The 20,239-nt window shown below is 35.2% G+C and overlaps 1 protein-coding gene and 1 long non-coding RNA gene across 12 annotated transcripts in view; both read right to left on the minus strand.

Moving 5' to 3' along the window:
• The window catches only part of LOC115243873 (single-stranded DNA-binding protein 3), a 20,558-nt gene extending 327 nt beyond the window's left edge, over positions 1 to 20,231 (minus strand). Inside the window, exons 1-15 of one of the 11 annotated variants that reach the window (XM_029821147.1) lie at positions 19,715 to 20,230; positions 17,933 to 18,023; positions 17,768 to 17,829; positions 17,504 to 17,588; positions 17,299 to 17,340; positions 16,977 to 17,063; positions 15,734 to 15,841; positions 15,174 to 15,248; positions 14,888 to 14,936; positions 14,148 to 14,177; positions 12,834 to 13,045; positions 12,549 to 12,719; positions 12,171 to 12,371; positions 406 to 414; positions 1 to 63 (exon numbers count right to left, since the gene is read on the minus strand). In XM_029821147.1, coding sequence (XP_029677007.1) covers positions 1 to 63; positions 406 to 414; positions 12,171 to 12,371; positions 12,549 to 12,719; positions 12,834 to 13,045; positions 14,148 to 14,177; positions 14,888 to 14,936; positions 15,174 to 15,248; positions 15,734 to 15,841; positions 16,977 to 17,063; positions 17,299 to 17,340; positions 17,504 to 17,588; positions 17,768 to 17,829; positions 17,933 to 18,023; positions 19,715 to 19,770 — 1,341 coding nt within the window. In that variant the 5' untranslated portion in view covers positions 19,771 to 20,230. Of the gene's footprint in view, positions 64 to 405; positions 415 to 540; positions 4,998 to 8,144; positions 10,680 to 12,170; positions 12,372 to 12,548; positions 12,720 to 12,833; positions 13,046 to 14,147; positions 14,178 to 14,887; positions 14,937 to 15,173; positions 15,249 to 15,733; positions 15,842 to 16,976; positions 17,064 to 17,298; positions 17,341 to 17,503; positions 17,589 to 17,767; positions 17,830 to 17,932; positions 18,024 to 19,714 lie in introns of those variants that run through there. The other 10 variants (XM_029821148.1, XM_029821149.1, XM_029821150.1 and 7 more) reach the window with 10 other exon arrangements.
• LOC115243884 lies at positions 7,393 to 8,136 on the minus strand. Its single transcript, XR_003885275.1, has 3 exons — positions 7,977 to 8,136; positions 7,735 to 7,889; positions 7,393 to 7,654 (listed from the first exon to the last, which is right to left on the minus strand). It is a non-coding gene; the product is annotated as an uncharacterized LOC115243884 (long non-coding RNA).
• Positions 20,232 to 20,239: the final 8 nt, after the last annotated feature.

The following is a 20,239-nucleotide window of genomic DNA, read 5'->3' on the forward strand; positions in this document are numbered from 1 at the left end:
CGCTCTTCCTTCCCCATTATGTTCTACATAGCAATCAAACGAGTTTCCATGACTGATATACACCTACAATAAATATATGTCTCTGTAAGTATATATAACATAAACGAGAAGATAACATTTGACAAGCTGATCCTTTTGGAAATGTTCATTTTCAAAAGGGTCAGCTTGTCAAATGTGTTTAAACGCAAGCGTATTGAATATGCGACTAAAGAATGTGATGAGTTTCTCTCTTAATCATATCAAATAGTCTAGTAATGCTATTTATGTGCGTATGCGGTTCAATCTTCAACAACAGAAAAGTACGGTTTTCTTATTAATGTTCGACTCGTGAATTTTGCTTGTACAGCCGCTATATTTTCGATTATAAAGTTCTACATCTACAATGTACAATGTAGGTTCACTTACCTTGTAAATCTGAAACAAAATTTATTTATTAAAATTCTTTCTCTTTTTTTTCTTCATTAAAATTTGACGAGAAAAAAAATAACTCATTACTTTAATTACCATTATCGAAATTATATAAAAGTACGTCAAATATTATACTTGATAGGATATATGTGTGACATTTATTTAATTACTTTATTATTTATGCTACTGAATGCTATACTCGTAATAGATATCTATAATTATGTCAATAATCATGCGTGAATCCGTAGAATGTGTGAGGTCAGCCGCGCGAGTTTTGCAGCCCGTGTGTGAACGGTATTACAATGAATATGTGTATGTAAATTAATTACAAGAGAGAAGGGGGTCGGTTGAGGGTGAGAAGGGGGATGCTGCTCCGAATATGTGGGTGCGCTCGTCGTTTGACCAACAAATCAACTGACCCACAATCAGCTCTCGCTCGCGAATTCGTCGGCTGATCCGCGAAAAATTATGCGCGTATCAATTTATATATACCTACTGTTTTCTTTTCTTTATGCCCTTCGACCGCGATCGATATCGGATCGGTCCCTCTCGATCGCGTATACGTAAACTAAAAACGGGGCTTGATCACTATCTCGAACTCTGCTTTCCAACAATTTCTTTATCTTGACCTGTGTTAGACAAAATAAATATCAACATCACATCTGTTTTAATCATAATAACTTAAATCATTATCATTTAAAGTAATAAAAAAATTAAACACACACATCTTTCCGCGACTTCGTTTCTTCTTTTTTACACTCGTTCACTTTCACACACATAAATGACAAAATATATATTTTTAAATAAAAATACATAAATGGCGGAGATAATGATCAAGTCCGGATACATACAATTAAAAACTTAGCAATATACAAGGACGTATATAACATAAGGGGCGCAATCCCCCGTCGAAGGGGATTGCGATTAATCCGTTTTTCATCTTATATTCGCCGGATTAAAATTAATGAATAAAATTATTAGAGCATCCTCCTCCGACGCGATACATCTCGATTGATCATTAGGTCTGTTCTTATTAGATTTATACTCCTCTTTCACGCTTTCTGTACTTAAAACGAAACAACTACACATTTACGCTTTGGAAAGAGAAAAAAGGAAGAGGGAAAGCATAGGAAGTACACCTAAAAAGAACAGGCTTAATGATCTCCAGAAAGACTTTTTACTCACATATTCTATTCGGTTTTTTTTATACAAAATACCGTCTAAGATGTCCCGAATTCAACGGTAGAGAGAAAGAACGATCGAAATCATCGTCTCGATTCCATGTCTCTTATCTCCTCCGGCAAAAATCACCGATTGTATGCTAAATTAATTAATCCGCGACCAATCGAGGGATTATTATGTACGTGTATCCTGATCTGTGATAAAAGAGTCGATGCTCTTAAGACGAGTCTTGAAAAACGTTTATAATTAACGATATATAGCCGTAAAATTCGATAATCGACCTATTCAATATAGTTTCAGATATCAACAGGAAAATGTTAAAGCAAAATGAATATATCGTATTTATGAGAAAAACGCATCGTGTATAAAATCTGAAAGCAACTTCTCCGATACAAGCTGGAATCATCTACACAAGTCTCGCTCGACCCAATCATTGTCTATCAAAATTATTATCACAACAACGGTCCCAACGATTATTCACGACCGGTTACAAAGCGTTGAAGAACAAGTGTGTAATCATCTTCCTGGCACGATGCATTAACGCACAATTATACAGCAGCAAGATGCTGAATTACAGTCGATAACTTACCTACCAGCATACATGTATGATATCTGGCATGATATTGATAAGAACAAGTATCTCTTGGAAAATAATAGTAATCGTGTTGCACAATTTTTTTTTTTTTTTTTTTTTTTTTTTTTATATATTTTTTAAGTAGGAAAATTAATATTATAAAACAATATTTTTCCCCCTCATAAAAAATTCAACATAAATCAGTAGCTTTTTTACGAAAAAGTGTTGTGTCTGTGAAATTTTTTGACAGCATACGTACTGTGTCAGTCAATAACGAATAATGATTATTTAAGCGAAAATAATATTTCCATCAATTTAACCGTCATATATGTATGTTTCTCATAAATCAAATATCAATATTTGATAATTGTATGATTCACAATCAGACTAAGTTTGTCGATTAAAATCGCGATGCAATATACGATATAAAAAAACGCAATCTTTTTTTTATTGTTATTTAATTAAGAAATAATTGCTAAATCCAATGCAATAACATAATTCTATAATATTTAACGATTCATGAAGATTAAAATTAAACATACTATATAGATTACAATTAAATTATATATTATACAAATCACGATTATACCCACAGCGCGCGTGTTAATCTTTTTTTTCTTTAATTTAAAAGAAAAACGTCAGTTTTCTATATAAAATTGTTTCATATAAGAGGTCAAAAAATTAAATTTTATCTATGCGTAATTAATGATAAAAATAATATTGTAATAGGTCATCGGTTGCAATTGATTGATCCTGAAGCGCAATTCTACAAAAGCGCGTAAATCCTAACAGAATGCTTTGTAACCGGTTACAGATGAATAAAGCACCCCTTTTTTTCTTTTCTAAGCTTGCCCCGAAGGGATTCGTGGTGAGATAATCGCATTCCTATCGTATGGTAGAAATAAATTTGGTCCTCGATCGTGACGGAATACCAAAAATCTTCCATTCGAACGCGATGCAGCTTCCATCTTCGCGATCGTAAATATGTTATCACGCCACTACTGGTGGTTATATGCTATCCATGGAAATTTTTTTTTCCTTTTCGCTTGATTAAATTCCCTTTTGATTCATGTCGTATGCGGTCGTCGTACTTGGCTTTCTGAGCCTCAATGACGATAGTAGACGATCTGAATCACTTTGTACGAACAACCTCCATCGCGGTACATTGCAAATCATAGTTTAACCAAATTATATATAGAGTAAGAGAAAAATCAATTATAAATATTCAGATAATTTAATTATACAAATTATATGAAATATAATATAGATTATTATTATCCGATTATTCAAATCCGGATATGTGCACTACCCTGATAATGTATATCTAAAAATCTAATTCAAAATTTGAATCTACAATTTCATAAACTCGGATCTAAACTATTCGAATCATAAAAAATAAATAAATAGAAAACTAATTGTCATAATAATAATATAATAAATAATACAGTAGAATAAAATTTATCATTATATTGAAATTTATATTGTATATAGATATATATGTGTGTATATATATATATATATATATATACACATAAAACAATATAAAGTAAATAATATAATAAGACAACAAAATATTATTTTTATTTAATCTGCAAATTCAAATAGATCCAGTTTTTCAAATATCCGAATTTCAAAAGATCCGATTTATCCAAATATTTGAAGATTTGAATAATAATTTTACGTGAATCAGTTATCCGGATATCCGTATACTAGCAAATTAGAATTTATAATTCTAGTCTTAATTAATCAGTTAGTTTAGACGACATTGATACAACCGTTTCTCGGTTATATAAATTTGACTATACAACACTGATATTACGATGGAGGTTGTTACACGATTGATGACTGCGATCGGGAACATCGTTTAAAAGATTTCATTGCATTACTTGTCATAAAAATCTCAAAAATTTAACGTTTACTATTAATATACTATCACACATTCTCTCTCTTTCTCTCTCTCACTTTCTCTCCCCCTCTTTCTCCTCGTCATATATTAAGATACTAAAACAATGTTCGCGGTCGCAGCCTAAAAGTGGATAAACATTGAAGGAACAAACAGCGAAAAAGCGAATTTTCGCTGTTAAAAATTTCGGGAAATATTTTTACCGCCGTGGTATAAATGGAATAATCATTATAAATAAAATAATCGAACATTTTTTTCGATACGGATTTGGCTCACGATCAGTTTGCTCGTAAAACGAAACATCACAGGAAAATTTTAAATAGACTTAACTCGTATTCGCTGTTGATTCGCTCGCAGTGCACCCATCTTAAGGATAACAGCACTTTCAATATCCGATACTGTACAATATCGCCGTGCGATAACGTCGGTCGACATGAGAGTTGCGCGAGATCGAGTTGCTCTCTTTCTCTCTGTCTCCATCTCAAAGATCTCTCTTGTCTTGACGTTGTGATTCTCCTCGCAGCGCGCGATAGAAAGGACGGGTCGCAAATACGCGCGGGAGGGGAATCTTTTGAGAGCCCTTTCTCCCTTCGGAGATAAATTTACGGCTCGGAAAGAAGAGAGGAGAAGATTTTGCTTGGTGAGATGCAGGGGAGATCCGAGAGAGGGATGAGAGAAGGAAAGACAAAACGCACGGGAAGAGAGGATGGTTTCACGGCGGAGGGGGAAATAGTTAAGTTATCGGACTAAAGGAAGAAAGGAAATCGATTGTGTTTATCTCTTAGACTGTTAATTTGGTCTCGGGGTCCAACGACTCGTGAAGAGTTATTGTATGAAATAATCGGGATGGTCTGAGTCCTTCTCAAACCTCTTTGCCTCCTCCTGCATGCTCTCCTTGATCTTCAGGATGGCCGCCGACTCGGTCTGATCCTGCGAATCAACCAACACCAGGCCGGTTATACGGTAAAACGATCAGGCAAGCCCATCAACCTTGCCCAAAGTTCCGCGCAGCGTCATTCACCAGCGTGATTCGTGGGACTCCCGGTAATCACGCGACAAAATTTCGATAACGGCGCGGAATTCAGAAGAACATCGCGATTAAATTTTGTTTTCATGCCGTTACATAAAGGAGTATACCCGAATTTGCGTCAATCTCGTATCAGACTTTCGTGATAAGAACATTCCCGAATTACTCGCGAGGAAGCCGAACGAAACCGAGGAGTCCCGCGAAAAAGTTCAGTCTTCACCCATCGTGCGAAAACGCTGGCCGGTGAATACGCGTTTTAAAAACGCAGCGTGATGGCGGTGCGTCGTGAAGGGGCCGGGCTCGTGAAAACGAAAAACTCCGTAGGAGAAGACACTGGGAGGTGTCGATCTCGTTGTCGGGAATCGAAAGAAAAGTGGGGCTTAAAGTACTGTTTGCTTAAGGGTGCTCTGACCCACAACACATGGACGTTACGTAAGATAGTGAAGCCCGTGTCGAGCCGAAATAATACATAGCAACATAATAATGACAATGATGATGATGATGATGATAATAATAAAAATTATAATAATTATAATAATAATAATAATGATGGCCCCCCCCACGTACGCACACCTCATCGACTATAAACGATAGGTAGTATAGTGAAAAAAAAGATATTTTATAGAGAAACTCGACGTGTCGTCCTTCACACACTTATGTTTTTCTCCTCTCCAGCGGAGAAAGACTCTTCCGCCTTCTTCGGAGTTTTTGTCTCGTTATTTTTTTTCCGATTTCTCGCAATCCATCGATTCGCTTTGCGCTGACGCATCCATGTGCTACAGGTCAGTACAGGCTAGTACTATATACAGCTATCGTTCTAGTCCGATTTTTCGCTTATGTAGATATATATATATATATATATATATATATTACGAAACAAAGTAACGTTCTCTCTCAACGAAAGTGCAACATCGATTAATGACAAAGTGTGTTCCACAGCCGCAGCAATAATGAATAGTGCAACGTTTCGATTTAGCGTCAAAACAGTGTCGGAAAATCCAGCGAATAAGTTATGTATATAGAATAATTAGCGATTTACGTTAAAAAGAATAACATTGACCGCGTACTAATCGGCTAATGGAACGATCAAAGCAAACAAATGAAACACAAGTGATGTATGTGTGTGATTAGCACAAGTGCAAATACACGGAGACAGATAGTTATATATAAATACTGATGATAGCCAGCACCCCTCGGATTGAATCGTAATAAATAAAAAAGAAAAACGCAATAGTCTCAGTGTAACAGGATTACATTTATTGTCTCGATCTTCCCTGGCTTAGGCATATACTAATTATGTTATCATTCAGCGATAAGAATTCGGCTTACAACGAGGAATAATATCAAGTAAGTTGGCATTAAGGGTACCAAACTGTATTCCCCCTTTCGCGAATCTCTACGTTATTTTCAAAATCGAAAATCCTCACACGTCGCGAGAATCAATCTTGTTGTTCTCCCACATATTCGAGGAAAACGACTATCGTGAAATCGACATCGCACATTGATTTTCAAGACTCGTCCAAAGACCGATCGTATTCGAGCTTCGTACCCTCAATGCGCCGCTTCACCGAGCTTTTCCTTCACTCATTGACTCGTGTATATATGACCTCGTGATCAAAAAAGAAAAGATTGTTGCGACTCTCCGTACAAGCGCGTGTACTTTCTTTTCTCCGTTTGACATGTGGGCTTAACGGCAAAGACGTGAACTCCGGGGATATCGGCAAGCAGCCTCTGCGAGGCTATCCTGCAATATCTCTCGCAAACAATTCCGCAGATTGCAAGCTTCGTATGTCATTGTAAGCTTTAATTACAAGATAAACCCGTCACCACGTTCCACTATAATCGCGATCACACAACTTTCGGCGATCTACCAAGTGATCGATGAAACAAAAAAAAAAACTTGCGCGATTTTTCTCACTTCGCTGGTCAAAATATCAAACTATGTACTTACGCATCTTGTAACAAATGTAGCGCAAATAATGTAAAGCAAAAAAAAAAACACACCCTTTTTTATTGTAGCGATCAATCTGTTAATCCACGAGCCCAGATCCAAAAACGAAAGCGTTAAGAACGCTCGAGAACGTTCAGCGAAATAGCTTTTGTAACAACGGGAGCTCTTTTACGAGACAATAAAAAAAAACTTGCAAGCACGTCTTGCCGTTAACCCCAGAGCATGCATACTTGCGTATACGCACATTCGCTCCTTCTCTTTTCCTCATCTCTCTTTCTCTCTCTCCCTCTCTCTCGTCCACATTCTCTCCGTGTATTTTTTTTTTTTTTTTTTTTTTTTTTTTTTTTGCAATGATTATATTATGTCGAGTATTAGTTATTATGTAACATGTAATCAAAAAAATTAGATATCATCTACACATCATGAAGATAATATAAGTTAAATGTGAATATTAGATAAATATTAGAAATAATACACAAAGAATAAATGTTAGCAATGTTAAACACACACATATATTAAAGACAGCTGTTAACAATCAAACCAAATATATATAAAAATACTTACAAATGCTTAAAAAATTGTTTGTTAACATGATATATATTCTTTGGCCTTTAAAACAAAATTATAGAGTATATAAAATATGAAGACAAAATTCGAGAAACTTTATAAAATATTAACTCTGTACTTACTTTTCTTTCTCAGAATCATTTAAACACAATTCATCGATTTGTCCAACCATCTCATGAACAGCATTTTCTATAACAAGTCCCTCTTCTTGAACAGAATAAGCTGCCACTTCCAGTTCTACTAAATCCAATCCCATGCTTGCTTTGCTTGGATGAATCTTTATAAGATAATAAAAATTTAGATATAAAGAAAATAATAGAAATGCTAAATAAGTATATTATAAATATAATTTTTTTTAACTTACATTATTTAACATAGAGTGAAGTGGTTCTATTAATGATTCAGGAGATGCTTGCAGCCAAATTAAAAAGTCCTTTATGTATAATTGGTTTAATATGTATCTTGGTTCATACGAGTTGTTAAAAAGACTATGTATTTCACAGAAGACTTTGATAATATATTTCTTTCCTGCACATAAAATTCCATCAATGTTTTTTTCTCGGCACTATAAGTTAAACATAACTAATAGCAGCACAGTATAGTCCAGTACTGACCTATAATCAATGCGGACGGATGGATTCCGGGAATCTCTCGCCTCTCACCCACATCGCATTATCTTCCGTTTCTCTATCTATACTCGCTCTTTAAAGGTTCAGTACTCGCACGTATCTTATGTTCATACAAAAATATTAACATTTGCATATATATATTATATATATTTATATGTATATCTATATGTATATATATATAAATATATATATACACACACATATATATATATAAAAATTCTCTTATACTTTCTCTCAAGTACCTTGTTTAAACTATAGTAGCAGTAAACCATTCGCCTCGCAATACTGCGTAACTTCGAGCTGTCGAATTACCGTTCGCTGAGAAATCCGCCTCTATCATTGTACAATCTTATTAATTAGCTACCAGTATATGTAGGAGATGTGAAAACTACGACCGATTAACTTACACGAATCACCATCGTTGTTCGAATCGAACAACCGAGCGTCAACAATTAAAAATAGATTAAAAATTCTGCCTTTAAAGATTCCTCTCTTTTCGTCCTACGAGTATGACAATAAAAATTGAGCAATGCGACAAACTTTACATATTTTGTACAAGAACGACGGCGAAACCAACGTAACGTTGACCGATTCTACACACATTTTCAGAGATCAGATTTAAGTATAGGAACGATTTTAATTATCGCACTTCTATTATCGTATAAATAGTATTTATGCTATTGCGAAAAAAGTTATTAGAAGCACAGCGCGACTTGTGTTTAGGCATTAATCGTATTATCCCGAGAGAATTTCAATAGGGGGAGAAAATTCAATCGCAAATGTCGAAGATTCTACGCGAGCTTTCCCCCGTTCTATCTGATTAATCGTTTCTACGTACGTTCGCGTCGATTTTGTTCCGTGAGCAAAAATGGTAATCCGCGCGTATCTCGTGAACGACATGTACATACGCATAAAATATTGCAATGCTAATGACGCTGCAAGAAGGACGAAAGACGCCTGCTCCTAATGTCGGGAGCAAATTGTGAGCAAATAAGTGGAGGGACTCCGAGCTTGTCTAGACCTCATTACAGAGTCTCGTAATCGCGATTATGCAAGACATGCAGAAGCTAAAACTACAAGAGATTTACGTGAACGCGCGGGATATATCCTTGCCGTAAAATTCTTTTGCGCTTTAAAATGCTAACTCTATAATGCGATGAAGAATAGGTCAAACACCGATACAAATTAGTGCTGTCAATATCCGTATATCCGGTAATTTCAGGTATTATCACGGTGGTTATTTTCTTTTTATTTCGAAATAAACAACCAAAGAATATTTACATAGAATATTTCCCAGATAAATTGAATCGAAGTTTTCGGCTAACTTTCAACGCGCATATATAAATATATGTGATATTACACGTATATCTAAATATGTATCTATATTTCAGATATGAAAAATATAGATAAATAATCTAAAATTTAAAATTATTCGTAAACACTGTTCCTAAATAATTAAAAAATATTAGATTAATAAAAATATTCGGCGATTTCAAATATCTGAGTATTTTGTACTCGGCGATTTTCGGCACTCGGATAATGTTCGCGTTTGGATATAACGAGTAGGTATCCGAGTAGCCAGACTTATACTGACAGCACTAATAAATTAAAATAGTGAGTTTAAACGAGATAAAAAACAAGAGCGTAAAAATCGATTAATAATTATGCGATTAGTAATCACAGTAGCGGATAGTTATGTACGTATATCCTATCTGTGTAGGCAAATTGCCATGTGTGTATGTATGTGTGTATGCGTGAATGCATGTATGTGTGTGTGTAATATCCCTTTGTAACAATCTTTACGTAATTTTTCAGGCACCTTTGCTTATGACCTAATTGTCAAATAAATATAAATAATAGAAAATAATCTGCTAAAAAATCTTAAGTAAAATATTTGCTAGCTTCCGTAGCAAATTATATATATAATCATAATATCGTAATAAAAAAAGAAATATAAAGACGAATATATTTAGTCTTGCAACCTTCTGAGTATTTAGAGAAAGCATATACATACTGTATTCCTACGCGGCAAATCGCACGTGTACGAATAATCGTTGTTAAAGTATCTGCGCCGTTTAGTAATAGTAGTAGTAGTAGTAGTAGTAGCAGTAATAGTGCAATGAATGAGCGCTTAAGTGCTAACCCTAATCGAGCAGGAGCAATCAATAACGACCGCATGTTACGCCGCGTCTGACACGAATATCTTTCTGTTCTTTTGCTCTATAGCTCGTTATTCGAACGTAAGAGCCCATTGACAAAACTACATGTGCCGGACTATAACGAAACTAGCCGGAACGCACCATGAAACACGTGAATACGCAGCGAGTGCGATGCTTTTTTTCCGCATATTACGTGTATATATACCGGCACCACGTGTAGAGTCTACGGCATCTACGAACTCGGGGCTGGCTCCAAGGCGACTTGATTTTTTAAAAAAACTGTCGAGAATACAGAGAAGGTGCACGTACGTGATTACTGATAACTCTCTTCAGCTCGCAAGGAACATCCGCGACGCAGCCACTTGCGGATTACGACAAATCTTTGCAAATTTTGCAGAATAATATGAAAGATCAAAAAGACAAATTTTTTTGTTACGAATAAATATTTCGGCTTTAGAGACAAAATACGCATATATAAACAATATTTCGGAAGAAATTTTTAAATTAAAATATGTGAATTAAAAAATATTAAAAATTACGCTTAAAATATTTGAAAAATATGAGACCTATTATTATAAATAATAATTTTAAAAAAAGATTGAGTAAATGTATAAATATCGTTTCAGACATAAATATATTTTTCGAGTTATAATGTCTTCAATCTGTCAAGTACAAATCTTTGGTTTGGCAAAAGAATCTTATTCACTTTCAATTATCATGCAAATCAACAAAGTTTCAACAAAATCAGAGATGAAAGCGTCGTGACTGTTCCTTGTCATATCCTACCGATAATCTTATACAACAGCATATAAGATCAGCATGTAAAATTGTTCACGCGATTCAATCAAAGGTTCGGTTACTTTGTCGCACGAAAGTAATTTGATATCTCATTTTATAAAGTACGCAAAAAAAATTCAAGACACTTAAAACAGAATATATATAAATATATATATATATATATGCTATCTTTTAAAGAAAACTAATACAAGCAATAAAATTAAAACTATTGTATTTAATGTAAATCGATTAAATATCATATTGAAAAGAACGAGATTTTATCTTATACTTTTATAAAATTTAATTTAATAATTGTATCTTTCCGCGATCTTGTTATCTTATATAAATAATTATCTTATATATAAAATAAGGCACATTATCCTTATATTATATTAACGTTACATTAAGTCTCGTCGTTTTTCTGCCCACTTTATAACTGCATCGTTAGACATACTGTTAGTGCGATAGTAGTTAGACGCAATTTCAGCGAATACGGTTATATGACATATTAGATGCGACCACATGTGACTGGCTGATTAAACTTGCCAAAATACCATATAACGCGTGATTAAACAGAACACCTTTCGAAAAATTTATAGGGACAAATGATACTCTGTAAGAAAGCATTAACAAACAAGCCTGTTGGAGCGAGGCTGAAGATAAATCCCTTTGAACGTGTGACTGAACCCATATTATTTTAGCAAAATACGTGAAATATCCGCCGTACTGATAGAAGCGCTTATGGCTGTTAATTGAGATGATTAGAAGGGCGACAAGTTGTAGCATGAATCTGTACGCCATGTAGCATATATAAAACAATAATGTAAAAAAGTAATAATTTAGAATTATTTCTTTTTTCAAATTTAATCTCTCTTAATAATATAAAGTGAACAAGAGAAATGATTTATCGGGCAAAAACATCGGCATACAAATCCACAACAACACATCGAGTCACCATTAGAAACAGTTGTTAAAAAACCTGTGCATACTTACATTCTCTCCAGGAGCTCCGAATCCTCCCAGATTATAATCACCCATTCCGCTGCCGCTATCTTCTCGCGGTGTTCCGGGGCCACCATTCGCTGGACTGTTTTTCATCCCGTCGAGACCGTCACCGTTTAAGACCGGACCCATTGTATTAGGACCCATGGGTCCCATTGGACCGCCTTCTGGTCCACCGCTCATTGGGAAATCCTAAAATATATCGCGTTCACATTTCTATAGGAACACTTTAAACACCATTTTCGCTATTTTATAAATTGCAAAAAGAATTTTAGTTGAAACGTGTAACTTGTTGAATATAAAATAGTAATTATAATGAGAATTTAATGTATAACGGCACAAGTATTACTCGTATTTAATTACACTTACACCCGGCATATTTCCCCCAGGTACAGGCTTCATCATGGTATACATGTTTTCTCCTCCGCTATTGCTGCTATCCTGGGGGCTAGGCATAATAGGTGTTCCAGGCCCTGGTGGACCTGTTGATCCAGGTGGTCCTCCGTAGTTACCCGGTGATGACGACGAATAATTCATTGGCTACGCATCATTGTATAAAAGATACATATTAGAAATTTTGCAATCTTTAAAGTCGCAGTTAAAACCAGATAATACAAAAGGCGGGAGATAAAAATTTGTATGTTTATATCGTACCGTAGATGTGTTTGGCTGCCATTGCTGTCTACCACCAGGAGCAGCCATACTCATTGGTGGCATTCCAGGACCTCCTGGCCCACCCGGGCCCAAGGTACTATTGGGTGGCGGGCCTCTCATGTTTGGACCATAACTGCCAGGACCCATCGGACCCATACCCGGTCCGCGTGGAGGATTCATTCTCGGATTCATGGGGCTCATTCCCGGTGGACCTAGGATAGTAGGTAAAATTTGATATATTTGATCGCTAAATATACGAGATTGTTAACGTTTGTTCTAGCTCTATGTTAATACTAACTGCTAATTACGATCTTGTAGACTAAATCTTTCGTGAACTTGTAAATTCTACGATATAATAAATTGTGTATGAGATTGTGTATCTGGCTCTATCATGTGCAATATAATAATATTAAGTGTGGATTCAAAGTGCCGAAATTAAGAGTCATGCTTTAGCAAAGTCGAGCTCAAGGTAAAAAGCCGTTGGATGACATGCTAGTCAAACAACTGTCACCACACAAATTAACAGTGAAAAGCTCATGCTGAAAAAAGAAACAGCATTGCAACATGTATTTTGGGGAAGCAAAGGATATTACAAACAATTATTTAAATCCTATATTTAATAATGAAAAAAATAAATAAATAAATAAAATATAGTTATATCATTAAATTCTGAAGAATTATTTCAGATGTAAAAGCAATTCTTCGCTTTATACAACAATATATAGTTATTGGGTAATATTTGGATCATAATTTAATATTGTTTTGTAGGAAGCACATATACACAATGGTATTAATAATGCTTTAAACATATTATTAAACACAAACATGATCAGTTTATCCTTTTCATTTGCATGTAGCATGATCTCAAAAGAGTTTTTAGCTGATATTAGACACATTCAAATATATCTCTTAATTTAAAAATATTCACATATACATATATATAAAATATTTTCTTTTAATCTAAAAAAAAAAATCTAAATATACATATATTACGGTTTCTTTTTAAATCAAAGACGCGCACAAAAATATCACACAATTATTGTATTATGTCAAAATAAATTCATTCTAAATTGTACACATTACTCATTATACACACAGGTAAGTAAAATATTTGTCTAATATATTTAATTACGATTGCCATGCTGAATGCTAATTCGAATGAGCGAATAATTTTGCAAAAGAGCAAAGCCGGTGCAATTATCTTTATTAAAATGAAAACTTAAAAAAAATTAAAGGCAAGGAGGAGAAAAAAAAATAAAAGTTAGGCTTGACTAAGTCATGTGAGTGTGTTTTGGTTGCTGGGTTGCTTCCTACCTTGCCACCCTACAAATTCTCCAGCTTCGCCTGAGGAACACAAGAGCACACATTAGTACGGCAGGTAGGTAAGGTCGGGTTCATGGTGGTAAAGCCTAGTTATTTTGCAGTGGTATAGTAGATAAAATTATATTTCGATGAAAAATCTCTAAACACACTTACAACATACCCAAAATTTATTTAAAAACAATTCTTGGAAAAAATTTGGAATAAATTATGTTGACGCGATTGTGATTAACTAAAGGTACATTGAATGTATAAGCCATTTACCAGTTAAAAATTTATAATACTTTAAGAAAATATTCTTTAATCATAAATTGCATTTTCTCGCATCTGGATTTTCTGATCGTGAAATGACAACTATTCTTGGAAGACACAATATCATACGTAACAGCAACAATTACTCATTACGAAAAATATTTAAAAAAAAATATATGAAAGCATATCAAATAAAATATTCGATAAAGAGAACCATTGAGAGAGATACATATTTGCATACTAATTACACAAAACTGTATAGCAATAACAAACGAATCCAAACTACACCACTGCTTGTAACTAGACAATTCAAAAACCAATCCACTCCACATCACAGCAATCCAATCCAATTTAAAATATTACTTATTCGTTTATTGCTGTGTGGTTTTTGGTATGCATGCGTCTATGCCATTCTCCTCTCGCAATTTTCGTCAATGCCAGAAAAAAAGTAATATAACACCGGCATGTAAATGATCTCTTACCTTGCCTAGTAGGATCCATACTATTTGACATCATTGGTTGTCCTGGCGGCTATGAGAGAAATAAAGAATAACGTAAATTTACAATATTTTGCATGATAATATATTTCTATACTTCTTATATATATTTAAAACATAAGAATAAATTATTAAAGCCGAAAATCATAATATTTTCTCTTATTTCTTTATATACTTTAACGAGATATTTTTAAGATATTTTTAAATAACAAAAATGTCTCCGAATATCAATCATAACATATGTGAATAATATAAGTTCTCATACACTTACCCCATTGAAGTCATTGCCCATTTGTGGCATACGTACTCCAGGACGTGGTCCTGCTGGGTATCTGGGGCCCATAAACTGTAACAGAAAACAGATTCTCATCACGTTGATTATGTAACGATTATATATAATCATAATTTGAGGGTGTAAATTAAAAATATTCGTATAAAGTGTAAGTCATGATTACTCTCTATACACAGAACTGGCTAGATATAGTATAAATACCAGGCAGCCACATAAGCAATCCGTGAAGATGATAGGCCATAAAATATGCAAGTTCAGTCAAGTTCATCGCAGCACATAAGTTGGTTATATCATGACATGTATTTTTTAAGCGCTTTTTGAATCACATTTATTGTATACCATAAATAATAATGTTCCATATTATCATAGAAAAACCTTGTGCGATATATTTCTGTAGTATAGTCTGACATCAAGAAGGAAACAGTTATAGCGATTATGACGACAGTTATGAGTTTCGGTTATGCCATGATATGGTGCGATGACACAGCGGAACAAGTGATTCTTCATGAGTGAGAGTGTATGTGTTGAATGAGGCTTACCTGATTGGGCATCATCTGCGAGTGTGGGGGCGGGGGTGGCTGGGGGTGCTGGGGGGATGGCTGTGATGAGGGGTGTGTGGGCGGAGATGGTCGCATTGTCGAGTTGTTCTGCAACAAGCAACGCAAACGACAGACATGTAGCAACACTGCGATCCAGGCAACAGCTAGACTAGAAGGCTTTTGGGGATGATTGTGTTAATACTATGATCGGTCTCAGCATCTTAAGAGTTACCCGAAAAAAAGTTGTAATTAGGAAAATCATCTATATGACGTTTCTCAGTCTGTCTTTGTACTTGTTCTTTTCATAATTACAACTCGTATGTGAGAGATCGCTTCTAACACTAAACTGTGAAATGAAACATACAAGAGTACGAAAGGATGCCAATCAATTGTAAAATGTACAACGTTGTAGAATGTAAAAACAAACTTTGTAGGGAAGATATGACTCCTAAGCGTTACAAAATACCTATTAAGTTAGAAAGATCTAAAGAGTGAAATATTCCATCATTTATATATACTATATGTAATATTTTATCTTTGTCTAATCTAGTAGAGAGTGGCTACTTTGACAAGCAATAGATGCGTGACGTCTTTCCATTTTTCCTCTTTTCCACATAAATTTTATAACTTTATATTATATATTTTTATAATATTGCTATTTTTTCGTATTTGTATATTGTGTGATTTATCCTCTAATATAATGAATGATATCAATACAAATATTAAAATTATATAAAATTGTATTTATATCGTTAAAAAAAATATATATATGTATATATAATATTAATAAAGTACTGATAGAAAATGATGAAAAGTTTCTATTTTCTGCTTGTGTGCGATTGCAAATATTTTATATATATATATATATATAAATATTTGTTTTACTTGACACTTGTTAATAATGTATTTTAATATTTTTTTTCTTTTTCTCTCCAAAATATCTAAAAATTCTCGTGTAAAATCTATTCGAGAGTATTCTAGAAAAAATATTACAAGATGATTGTAATATCGATTATTATAATAAATATGTATTAAAATTGAATGAATCTTTCAGTTCACCAAAGATTAGAATGCATTTTAACGCAAGATTAATAAATGCAATTAAAATGTAATTACGTGATGGCTTAATTAAGCCAAGTAATGATCGATTCTTTTTTTTCACTTCATACTCTGCAAGTAAAGATTGAGGGAAACGAATGATATTAAGACAGACTTTAATATTGTTAAATGAATGAAAACTCACTGGGAAGAAAGCGGGAGGCATGGGACCACCAGGCATTCCATCATTTGGTGGCATCTGACTAATTGGAGATGGTGCTGGCCCAGCATTCTGTGAACATTTTGTAGCGTTAATGTACAATATATCTAATATAAACTTTGTTTAGCTTGGAAAAAAAATATCTAGTTTATAAAAAGAATATTTGCAAGATTGCTTTCTCTGAGTACTATAATTATTAATATGATTATATATTAACATAACTATTAATATAAATATGCATTAAAATAGAATTTAAAAAGTACATATGTTTAACAAATATTGATTTTATATAAATTTTTCAACTTACATGCGCAATACCATTGACGTTGTAAGCACTGTTCACAAATCCCTGTAACAAGAAAGTACAAATTGTAAGCAGTATGCAATATATTATAAATACTTACATATCTTTTATATTTAAATATTAAAACTTTTGCTTTAATATTTAAATAGTTAATAATAATCCTCTGTAGATTATTAAAAAAAAAATTTAATACTGTTGATATAATTACATAGTCATGAAATGCTTTGGCTTCACTGCTATGTTCACAGGAATCTCTTCTTTCAGGCGCCGCACAGTACAGATCCCAAAAGACACTGAAATAATTTCATAACAGTTATTTTATATTAAGATATTCTAATGTCAAGCAGTTTGTTATATTTTTTAAATTTAGTAATATATAGCAAAAAAAAAAAATTAAATTAAAAAATATAAATTAAATGAGATGCTTAAGTCAATGCGCTAGCCGTCAAGTATAGTAAGTATTTGTACTTACCACCACCAAGAATGTAAAAACCCAGGTGGTTCTCCAAGTGTAATATTTTTCTCCCATCGAATCTACAATAATAGAAACAATATTATAGCACAAATACAGTATTTCAGAATATAATACCGAGATATAAAAATAATTAGAAAAAGTTTACCCTTATCACATTATTACCTGTGGATTGATTATTACCTCTGACAGGAATGTTTGTGCTGCTTTTTGTGCACCTACATGTAGCAAGTATTCATACACGTAGAGTGCCAATCTGAAACGACATGTATAATTACAGATTTTTAAATGAAAAATTCTCTCCAATTTCAAATAATATTCGAATAATACAGAAATTTCAAATAATACAGAACTTCGAGATAACATGCGAAACGCAGTAGAAAAAAAATATAGACTTGGGATTATAAAAATAACAGATCCTTCGCAACTGGCATTGTTTTTTCTTTTATTATCGTTTTAGAAAGCCCGTACTTTACTCGGCGAAGCCGCCTCTACGCCGACAATCGCATTTCCTTATGGGGCCGTCCGTTAAACGTAAAGTTTTAACGCCGACTTTCCCTACGTAGGTAGGTAGATACACACACACGCGGTATAAAAGCGCATCCATGCGAAATGCATTCGCGGCGAGACCGGCTTTGCGAACGATGGCGAACATGGCGCGGGAATTACGCCGATTCGCGAATCCGGAGCGCGTACTCGTTCGAAGTGACTGACAGCGCGAGCAGATCAATCGCCTTTTACGAGAAAGCGGGTTACTCGAGAAAAGAATCCCGGCTAAACAATTTTCCACACGGTCGACTTCATCTCCACTCTCTTATCCTTCTCGTTCTTCTAAAATTTCTTTCATCCGCATCCTGAATTTTCTCGTTACTTTTTATTTTTATATATCGTTAACATAGTAACTGCAACCTTAAACACAGATGAGTTTTGCCAATTGATTAGTTCAATCATGATATTTTAAATTTTCATTTGCAATTATGGTTACTTTGTAAAGAGAGCCGATTAAATCGCGATTTAGATTTAGAATTAATCGTTGCTACTGAAGTTAGTCGCATCGACAGTTTTGACGGTCCGATTCTATTTTTAACAACTTCCCGACCTTATTCTCGACAAGTTTGTTCGTTTTAGTTTCGCTTTCTCAACATAAAGTTAATGTACATTCGATCCTTGACAGAAGAAAGAGCAAAGAAAATTAATGCAAGAAATGCAATTGAAAAAAAAAAAAAATTAGATTGTCAAAAATAGGGCTACAAAAACAATTAATTCTCTGCTAAAATTCCAACATTGATTAAACTTTGAAAGTGTACTCGCGCTAAGCTCGTTTCGCGCCATTAGGGTTCTGTGTGCCGATTGAGAGAATTGAAACTTGGAAACCGAGATTATTCGCTTGACAGCGTTGTTTCGCAAATCTCTTTCCGGATTCTTATCACGCGATAACGCGTGCCAGCCTGTCGCGCGAACGATTAAGCCTTTCGTACGTCAAGACTCGAATCGATCCTCGAGCGCGGGGAGAGGGCGGGAAGCATCGTGACGTTTGAACAAGAAACGGACAAAGAGTGAACGAGGGAGAAACAGACGAACAAATCGACAGCTCATCGCATCGGTAAACTGGATTAACCCGACGAACCGGGTTCCTCGGTCGCGCGACGATGTACGCGCGCTTCTTTGAGCAAAAAAAACCGGTGACGGTAAGAGAGAGAAAGAGAAAGAGAGAGAGAGAAAGAGAAAGAGAGATGGCAAGAGGGGGCGAAGGGGACTAGAGGGAAGTGAGAGAACCGCACGGACGAGCGGGAGTCGGTGAGGGAGAGAAACACGGAAAAGGGGGTGGGAGGGGAGCCAGGAGGATGCTCGAGAAAAATGGAGTTGGCGAGCGATCAATGGCCGGCGTAGAGTTTTCACAAAAATTTCCCATCTTTCCATATTCCTGCCACGCATAGGGATACGTACTTTTCTCTCGCCTGAGAGTCCGATGGCACGGACGACCCTTTTCCCTTCGCGTACATGGTCGCCGTGGTGGCCGGTCAATCCTTCCACCGTAAACACACAAGTGCGCCGCCGTTCCTTCGTGCGCCGCTGGAAGTCGCGCACTCGGCTCGGACGGCCGAGTGAAAAGAACGGGAGATCGGGGACTCTCGCGCGCGCGCGCGCACGTCCGTGTGCGCGCCCGTCGTGCGTGTGTCCGTGTGTGCGGTTCACCGTCTATCTCGCTCGCTCGCTCACCAACGGCCGATGATAATCCCTTCGGCGTGCAGCAGCCGCCGCCGTCGTCGTCGTCGCCACCGTTGGTTGTTGCCGCTGCTGCTTACGACAATGTGAGACTCGTATCAAACACGAACGTAGACGAAACCGAAAAAAGGTGCAACCACTCGCGTCCGACGCGCTCTCTCTCTCTCTCTCTCTCTCTCTCACTCCCTCTCTCTATCTGTCTCGCTTGGGAGGTGAGTTTCTCTCTCTCTCTCTCTCTCTCCTTTT

The sequence above is a fragment of the Formica exsecta genome, unplaced genomic scaffold, assembly GCF_003651465.1.
Source record: "Formica exsecta isolate Colony F162 unplaced genomic scaffold, ASM365146v1 scaffold744, whole genome shotgun sequence".
Classification (NCBI taxonomy): Eukaryota; Metazoa; Arthropoda; class Insecta; order Hymenoptera; family Formicidae; genus Formica; species Formica exsecta.